This window comes from Papaver somniferum, chromosome 5, assembly GCF_003573695.1.
Source record: "Papaver somniferum cultivar HN1 chromosome 5, ASM357369v1, whole genome shotgun sequence".
Classification (NCBI taxonomy): domain Eukaryota; kingdom Viridiplantae; phylum Streptophyta; class Magnoliopsida; order Ranunculales; family Papaveraceae; genus Papaver; species Papaver somniferum.
In genome coordinates, this window is record NC_039362.1 from 159,068,492 (window position 1) to 159,078,382 (window position 9,891).

The 9,891-nt window shown below is 36.9% G+C and overlaps 2 protein-coding genes across 2 annotated transcripts; both read right to left on the reverse strand.

Annotated features, from left to right (window-relative positions):
* Positions 1-265: 265 nt before the first annotated feature.
* LOC113283378 lies at positions 266-6,724 on the reverse strand. Its single transcript, XM_026532611.1, has 7 exons — positions 4,843-6,724; positions 4,562-4,617; positions 4,128-4,400; positions 2,847-3,083; positions 1,798-1,917; positions 1,337-1,465; positions 266-1,226 (listed from the first exon to the last, which is right to left on the reverse strand). Exons 1-7 carry the CDS (start codon positions 6,704-6,706, stop codon positions 1,197-1,199), a joined length of 2,709 nt encoding a protein of 902 aa, XP_026388396.1. The 5' UTR covers positions 6,707-6,724; the 3' UTR covers positions 266-1,196.
* Positions 6,725-6,845: 121 nt separating this feature from the next.
* On the reverse strand, positions 6,846-9,343 carry LOC113283379 (60S ribosomal protein L6-like). Its single transcript, XM_026532612.1, has 4 exons — positions 8,993-9,343; positions 8,803-8,909; positions 7,328-7,509; positions 6,846-7,234 (listed from the first exon to the last, which is right to left on the reverse strand). The coding sequence occupies exons 1-4, from the start codon at positions 9,250-9,252 to the stop codon at positions 7,079-7,081; spliced, it is 705 nt and encodes a 234-aa protein (XP_026388397.1). The 5' UTR covers positions 9,253-9,343; the 3' UTR covers positions 6,846-7,078.
* Between the last annotated feature and the right edge of the window lie 548 nt (positions 9,344-9,891).

The following is a 9,891-nucleotide window of genomic DNA, read 5'->3' on the forward strand; positions in this document are numbered from 1 at the left end:
TTTAACCTATCCTTGATGAGTCAAAGCATGGTTTATAATTTAGCAAGGAAAGATTCATTTTACCTACTACCCAGAATTAAAAACATCTCTGGGAATCCAACTTTCTTAAGAAACTGACAGAGTGTATCTTCTGGCATCCTCAGAAGACAGTTATACAACAAGTTCATCAACTCCCGTGATAAACTTGTTTCAAACTGCACAGAGTGCAACTTCTGATTCCTGCTTGGAGCAAGGATCTCTGCCTGTTTTTCTTTTCTTGACAGAATTAATTAATCTTCTTGATGAACAAAGTAATGATATTCTCAACAAAAGACTCGAAGAAAGTTTTAAAATAGAAAAACTCTTGAGATGAAACTCAGCGACTCAAGAGAAGATCTTATTCAAGCACTACCAATGATCGAAGAAATTGAAGAAAGAAAAAGGATATCTGAACTGTGGTCAAGTCAAAAATTCTTCTTCATGTTCCTTTACTTGCCCTGTGAAGAATATGAATCTTCGGAATACCCAGTTTACTGATGAGAAAAAAGACCCAAAAACTCTTGATAAAGCAGTCTCTGCATCACCCAAAAAGCTGAAAACTGATCTCGCTAGATCTCAGAAAACCTGTTTTGTGTATGGTAAGGAAGGAGACACTCTGAAACAGTGCAATAAGCAATCGAAAAAAATCGTCCACATATAGAAATTCCTTTCCATATATCCAGCAATGGTAAAATGTCATGTCAATTGCAGAACGAAGGGACATTCTTTCAAGGATTGCTTAAGAGGCGAAAATCTTTGCATCAGATTCTCAAAGGTGTTGCCGTTATTAAGTCTAGTAGACAAAGAAAGATGTTTTCAAGATGTGGGAAGCCATCTCCCAACATACATTTTTTAGCGCCGAATAATTCTTTATTTATTTGAAGTTGAAGGTTAGAAGCAATGAGTAATTAACTATGTACAAGTACAATCGAGCAGTATTCGAGGTTTAACTATGTCCATCTAAAAATATACTGTACAAAACAAGCAAAATCCTATTGTATATACTTGTGCACTGTATACACATTACATGACTAAGAGTCTAATACATTCACCACAGTATGTGTTTGTAGTCTGGTATGCACCTCTTCGGCCATTCATTGTACATTTGACATAATGCAAATTATTCATATTCTTTTGCCCATGAACTTATGAAGCTTCATATTATTAGGTGCAGGGGACTATTCTTCATGCCTCATATAATAGTAAACCTGCAAATTCAAGTCCCACATAGGAAAAGCCACTAAATCTACCTTATTTAAAATTTCAAAACCGAATTCAATGTATAAGGACTAAACAGAGGTCCGGTTAATTTGCATACCTTTACAACGCTATCAGCAAACCCAACATAAAGCTTCCCCTCCCAGTACGTGAGAGCAGTAACAACAGAATCACAAGGTATTGAACCAATTGGTCTAACATTGATAGGAAGCTCATCACCTGACAGCTCCTACAGATACAAAATGTGTGCATGCAAGATGGAGAAATTTGCCGATAACAAATTTAATAAATAAATACTTTTGGTTCAAAATGAGGCAATGAGAAAAATCTTCAACAATGAACAGTTTTAAAATCAACTTCAAATATTGTCTCCTTTTTTTTTCTCTCCAATTGAAGCTAAAATTATGCAATATTCAATTTTTTGATGTCTACTGTTATTTTGGGTTCAAATAATTGGCTGTTAAATGAGCTGCTCACAGTTCACTATTGAAGAGCAAGCAATACATACTTTCCTGATGATAATAGATTGGAATAGATCAATTATGTACACATAAAGCTAACCTGGACATTGACCGTCTTATTCCAACCTCCCATGAAGAGCCATCTCCCATTCATGACCAGGGCGAGATTAGCGCCAGCGTCAGTTTGTATAGAGCTTGAAAGAACATCATCCCGCCACACCTTGGATGATACAAACAGAAGTACGGTCATTCAAACAGAACAAAGCAGACATGCTAAAAGGATATACGAGAAGGGATCGAAGGACCATCATCCTTTAATATTTCTATGATCCCTGTACAATACAGATGTACACACTGGCAAATCTAATATTTGGTAAAATCTGGCTACTGCCTAATATTTCAAGAATCAATTTAGGCAATCAGAGTGGGTTATTCTTTGTAGTATGGGGCTAATTCAAATAAAGTCAAACATTTTACTGAACAAGTCCATCAAAAATCAGAATCACTTGGCTGACAATACAAAATAGCTTGTTGGTTATACATGGCAAAAACCAAAATTACAGTCACGAGTCACAAAGCTGTGCTGTTTAACAGAACCAGCATACCATTTAGTGTTGGGCTTTCATAACTAGCAAGCCATTCTGTACTATTATGCGTATGTCCCCAATATTCCGCTGGATTAGTAACTTAGGCCTAAACTTGTCGGTTATACATATCTAAAACCCCACAATCATCAAGTGATTTGATTTAAAAGAACCAATTAAGACGTTCCTACTCCAGGTTACAGAAAACTGATAAACAACACAGAACACTTTCAGATCTGTGTTGTTGGTATTCATCATCGATAAGCCATTCAGTCGTGTGCCGTTGATGATTATGAGGCTGACTTGGTGAAAAGTGCACTAAAGTACCAATGACCTAAACAATATATAAAAAACGATCCCTTGGTTGCGGCGTAACCATGAGTGGGGTCATTTGACTGCTATTTTCATATATAAAAGAACCCAGTCGAAATGACTGTCAAGCTAGGGGCATCGCTGAAGCGCATTAAATAATATTGTAAGTTGTAACTACTGAAGCACATCATTTGAAATATTCAAAGGAGATCATAAATAAATAACACAGAAGAAGATCCAAAGAATCACAAACCTTGACACAACCACTTTCATAAGCAGCCACAATCATATGGGGCTCTACTGAAAGTGACAACACAGACGACAGACTTCCAGGAGTATTATCTCCCAATACCGCCAAAGGACTATGATCTCTAATAGCCCATAGACGAATGGTCCCATCCCAGCTTCCACTATATAGAACTCCATCACACACCGCTAAGGAAGACACAACAGAATTATGACCATTCATAGTGCATGTAAGGGTGTAATCCTGGAAAAATTAAAAACAAACAAGAGGGGAAATTATTGAGCTTTTTATACAACAACTCGGGTTTGAGTGGCATCAAACACTATCAAATACGTTTAGCAGTTCAAAGCATCCCAACATTAAATGGCAAATGTTGAATAAAATACTATAAAATACAACTCGGGTGAAGGTTAAGTAGCTAAACGCAATTATTTTCTTGTTATCGCGACAATAACTGTAGCATACAGCACCAAATGGCAAATGTATGCTACAAACCCAAAGGAAATCAGAACAAAACCTGCTGCTGGTAAAACAAGGAAATAAAAACAAAAATAGTTTTTTCTTTTATTTAGGAATGATTTGCTTCAATGTTTTACCTGTCATCAGGTAGGCTTTTTACTTTTGATGAGTTTGTAGCATGCCATCTTGCATATTTTTAACACCATAAGATAATAAACTGTAATAGCAATGCCTAATAACTTAAAGGACAGAGTAACTTTCTATCTCCACGCTCTTGTTTGTAAATTTAGCATTGGTGCAAGGGAGTATGTCAGAGTTGCAGGCCCATGGGGGCAATTCTTGAAACCTCTACTTGCATCCAAACTATCTTTTTAAGGCTCTACTCACTCCTAAAAGTCTTGAACAATTCTATCTCCACGCTCTTGTTTGTAAATTTAGCATTGGTGCAAGGGAGTCACAGTTGCAGGCCCATGGAGGCAATTCTTGAAACCTCTACTTGCATCCAAATTATCTTTTTAAGCTCTACTTACTCCTAAAAGTCTTGAACAATTTATTTTAGGCTTTCTTTATTGGTAGCCCATGGCTTTGTGAAACATATCCCACATTATTTATAACCCAAAACATTTCTTCATTTATTAAAGCCCCGGAACCAAACACATAGGCCGTCCACGATTAAATTGAAGAATGGTAGCTGTCATCAATTTTACCATTAGTGATTTGTAGTTCAAAGAAAAATTGACATATGTGTGCGCAAACGATGTCAGATTTGGTTCAAGTATGTTAAATAATACAGAAAATCAGTCAAGTGATCTATAAACAAGAACTTACCTGTAATGACCACACTTTGATAGACTTGTCTCCACTTCCTGTATAAAGATATTCGGTCCCAGAGACTGCCAATGCGTGAATACCACTATAACGCCAGTCTTTGAGCTCAAACCATTTTTTTAACGGCTCTTGAGCAAGAGGTATGCAAACCTGCCACACAAAAATGCCACCTCCGCTATCACCACTTATGCACAGTGGTTTTTCTGCATCCACAAAGACAACCGCCATGACTCGATGCTCATGACCTTTAAGAGATTGCATATGAGTAAAGTTCTGCATATGATAAAAGTATCAAATGATCAAGACGAAGACAAAGACACGAATAAAAAATGCGCTTAGAGGAAATCTTTCTGTTTGATTTATATTTTGTGAAAATTACAAATATCAACATCTATATTCAAAAGTTACCTCTAAAAGATTATGCTATATAATACCTGCAAAGACCATACATTGACTGTTTTGTCGAAGGAGGTGCTGAAGAGAAAACCACCTACAAGAACAGCAAAAATGCAAAGTGATTACACAGTACTAGAAGTACCACAGATTGGCATGCACATATGATAGCCATGAATACCCTTGCAAAAAGAAGAATTCACTCTTAAGCAGCTTAATAGATAATAAAACCTAAAAGAATCAGTGAGACAGAATAAAAGGGTTCGAACAGAACACCTATCAAAATCAATAAAAGAAAAGATAGTTTTAATAGCGTTCGTACCTCCAACAGCGAACCCGGTGATGCAATCAATGTGACCCTGCAAGTTGATAGCTTTGAGTTTCCCTATACACATGCCCTTAACAGCATCTCTTTCACATGTTCCATCCCTGACTTGACCAAATTCAACTCCACCTTGATCAACCTCGCACACTTCATATCCATTCTCCTGGCTTTCTAACTCTCTCCCAACTTCCATGGGCAAATCGCAAAGAAACCCAAGAGTTAAGCAATGAACAGTCTCATTCTCCACATCAACAACATTTACTAGGTTGACTGAGATATCAACACGAGGTCTGCTAATCAATTCTCTGATGCACATCAACACATCTATAACCTGAGGGCGAACCCCTGGATTAAAATCCAAACATCTAAGAAGAATTTGATGCAAAGATGCATATTTTGTAGACAGTGTAGATCCCAACTTACTGCTCGTCCTTTCCATCAAATCATTGTACACACCCAGGAGTTTATCACAGTTTTCTTTATCAGAATTCAGGAGATGGTGATATAAGTCTTGGAACAAACCTTCAGCGACTGAATCTCCAAGAAGAAGCAAAATCAATATACAAGCAAGGGACCAAACATCAGAGCCATAACCAACTGAATATCCTAAGCTATCAATGTCAGGGGCAACAGTGCCCTTGATGTTGAACAATCTAAGTTGTACCTCCGGGCTCACAAATGCTTGAACACTTTTAAACTCCACAAGATTGCTGCTATTAAAGCTTGCTTGTGTTTGTATTAATAATTTATCACTACTGAGTCCATTGATAGAAGAAGTGGCAACAATTTCAGCAATACCTTTCTGAACTCTCCTTCCAATCACCAATACCTCGTTCAGGTCAATACAAATGTGGCCGAAACAGTCGTAAGTAAAGCAAGACAATGCCAAACACCCACAAACCACTCCTTCATTATGCAAACCAATCAATGCTTCACATAAATCCATACCCACTAAAGCAAAACCAGACATAGTCTCCTCATTCATATCCACATTCCAGATTGTCTCATCTTTGTCTTCCTCATCCTCACTAATCCGATTTTTCCTTAAACCCCCACACAACAATTTGTTAGTTAAATGATTATCAAAATGCTGACAAACCAAGAAAACAGAACCATCATTTGAATTCATCCACAACCCATAAACCTTACAAATTCGTAACTGTCTAAAAGATGCACTCAAAATCAAACTCAATTCAGCTCTCTCTTCCTCTCTCAATCTCTTCAAAGCTTCCATTACTCTAGCATTATAACTAAGATTAATACCCAATTTACAAACACCAATCTTTTTATCATTCACAGATGAATCAGAAGAAACAACATGAAGAAGACTAACCGTTTGACCGGCTCTGAAATCAAAAGACCACCTTTTCAAAGGATTTGAAACCCTAGCTTGGTACAATGATAATGACAGAAATTCTACATCCCCCAATTTACAATTTTCTTCTTCGTTGATTGATAAAAGATCATTAGGAAGAATCCAATCCTTCCAATTAGAATAAAATTCCTCATCATCAGACCATAACAAACCAGGTATGAAGTCATGTTGTTTCCTAACCTGTGAATTTGTTGTTGAAGAAGAAGCAGGATTAGGGTTTTTGTTATGTTGATCAATGAAAGAGAGAAGATCAATGTTTTTGGGAAGTGAAGAAGGGCCTTGAGGAGGGAAATGGACAAGTTGTGTACAAGCAGGACATCGAATTGTATTTGAGTAACGTTGAGGTAATAGGGAAAGACAGGATTCGCATGCTGAGTGACCACATGAGAGTACCCGAGGTACTACTGTTCTTTCTTCTTCATCTTCTTCTTTGATTTTTTCATTGCTGTAGATTTGTAGGCAAACTGGGCACTCTGGTAGCTCCATTGTTGAATGTTATGAACTTTCAACTCTGACTTACTGAGAAACTCGAACCTTTATAGTCCGTTTTTTTTAATGATAAAACGTTATAGTAACTGTAACGGTTACAGCGGTGAATACAATTCAGCTGAATAGTGAGAAAAAAATTACTTGATCCAATTTTTCTTTCCAACGCTTGGAAGATGTACGAAGATAAACAAAACAAAACATAGCATATTTGGATCCATTTAACCAAATAAAAATATATACTCAAACTTATAAAGCTAAGCTAGCTCAAAACAAGATTGGGTCTACTCAACACAGTCAAATGTAACGAAGTTTAACAATGAGAATTTCTCGAGGCAAAAAGAGGCTACAGTGCTTCAAATGAAAATATTCCTAGAACACTAGTTCATGGGGCTTCATGCAAGACTTGAGGGAAAATCTTGCAGCCAAATAGGTCTTCAAGTCAGCAACACCTTCAATGGCCTTCAACAATGAAGCATCTAGAGTTTTTTGGTCATCCTTCTTGTCTTGTGGAAGGTTGTTCTTCTCCTACAAAATTAGTCAAGGGGAGAAATAAGTTTAACACGGAACTAAAATAAGATGACAAACATTGAATTGTGGATCCAAAGAGAAGTCACCAACCTTTTCTTCAGATTCAAAAAACTCTCCCTCGCCCTTCTTCTTCTTCTTCTCGGTTGGCTTAGAGAAGTACTTGTCATCAAACTTATCGGTATTAACTCCTGAGATATCAACCTTGGTAGAAGTTCCAATAACATATGCTTGGTTGACACGCCTTAGAGGAACACCGTTAACCTTGAAGGGTCCTGTAGCAGTAGGATTATATATAAGTGACCAGTCGAAACAAGGAAGCACTACTGGAACAGAAACAACTTGACTATATCTTCAGCAACATTATAATTCAATGGTATTTCTTAACTATAAAACAGTCGCAGCTTTATGTTCAATGACCAACATTGTGTACTATGGTGGATTATATAATTCAATGGTATTTCTAAACTATACAACCACAGTTATATGTTCAAAGGATGGTTCGGATAAACCTAAGTCAACCTAATTCAATATACAATCTGAAAAGATAACTACGTTATATCATCAGATATCTCTTACATGTTCTAACTTCATATTAAATCCAAATTTCTGACCACTGACAAATAGAACTCAAACTCATGAAGAAATCTAAATTCCTGCAAAACCCTACGTATAGACAAACATTCAAAACAAAATGACTATCCATACTCAAACACCTTAGTACATTACCAAGCAAAAAAGGTGTACCGATGATTAACCCAAACATTATGTAGGAAAGTTAAACTGAACTTTGAGTGCCAACCATTCTATCTTGAATGTTTATTCGCTGTATCTGCTCTTTGCTTTGTCAAACGTATCATTTCAGGGTTCTAACTGAGTACCCAGCAATTCAACTTGCTGAGACTCTGGGCACCAAGACATAAGATTCAGTAATGAAACACTTCACATACATGATTCTCTAATAAATCATCCATTTCAGGTTCGAGCTAGTCCTTACATTCAAGTAAACACAAAAATAGATAATAGAGTATCCAATCTATTATCACCAAAATGCAAATGCATTTTCCGGCAAGTTCACCATACACAAAGACATGATAAAATCTACCACATAGCTAGCTTAGGTATAAAACCCATCACGGTAAAATATATGCACAGGGCTAAAAAGTATTTCAAGTTATCTATCTTTGAACGATGTAGTCGGTCAATCTTCAAACATATTGCCAATAAAAAAATGTGATGCCAAACTTGTTATAGCCTATGAACATCTAAACTCACCCACCCAATCAGAAATTTACTCAATGCTTGCTCGAACAATTGCATAACAGTGCACACACATAAGAAACCTCAAGACAAGATGAAAGCTAATATATTATATATACCATCAATTGAAGGCTGAACTTACTTAACTCACAAATTGACTAATGGGTAAAAACAAAAACAAATTAAATCTCAGAGTTAAGAAAACTTTGAAATCTGAAATTAAATCGCAAATAATTCAACAACATACAGATCAGAAGATCAACATCAATAACATGAAACCATTTCAGATATGGGTGAGGAAGCCTCACCAGTAACGAGAAGCAATCCAGATGGGAGTTGCTTCAAGAATACAACTCTTTTGCCCTTGAACCTTCCAGCTAAGATAATCAAAACTGTTCCAGGAGTAATACTTGCCCTAATTTTTCCAATAAACAAAACACAAATCAAAACATACCCAAAAATCAAAAACCCCAAAAATGAAGAAACAAGAAACAATACCTAAGTTTGGTTGGCTTGGCCTTGCGTTTGTTAACCAATGGCTTCTTAACATCATCTGCTGGGTAAAACTTTGGTGCTTTTACAGCAACAGCTGCTGCGGCAGGTTTAGCATCATGCTTTGGAAAAACTCCACCATTCTTAGCTTTGATAGCCCAGAGACCACGTTTGTGATACATTTTAGATCGAGAAAATTTACCCACACCTCTGATAAGGTCGGGGTTTCTTGACACCTTAGGAGTTCTTACCTTGGATGGTGCCATTGGAGATGAATTTCGGCTGAAACTGCTACTCTGTTTCTCTCTCTCTCTCTGTATCGTAAACCTAGAATAGAAGACAGAAATATTATCGAGATTCGAGAGGCTCCTAAAACCCCTAATAAGACAACTAGGCCAGGAAATTAAAGTGAATAAAAGCCCAAATCAATCCGACCCAGCACAAAGAGAGTGACTAAAGAGAGTGAAAAAAAAAGGTGAGCAAAGGATTTGGTATCAACCTTGTCCAACAAATCTAAATGGAGGATTTGATATTTTCATCCACGTCTAATCCGTTACCCGTCGGATTTGACATTCGTGGACGGGTGAATATGCGGGTCTAAAAAAAATTATAAACGTGAGGTCTATTCTTACGCACAAAGTTAAAGAAAACTTGTTTGACACATCAGGTGGCATAGAAAATGAGTTGTGCCGCTATGGGGAAGCCACTGAGAGACAGAGTTTCTAGCGAAGGATATTCATTAAAGCGCTGGCGATAAATGTGAATATCGCTGGCGTCATAGTTACTATCGCTCGATTTTCTTTATATCGCTCAACGGCTACTTTATACGGCTATATACTTCTTCAAATCACTCACACCTACTTCTATATATATTTTACCAATTTCTGTTTACCAATTTATGTATT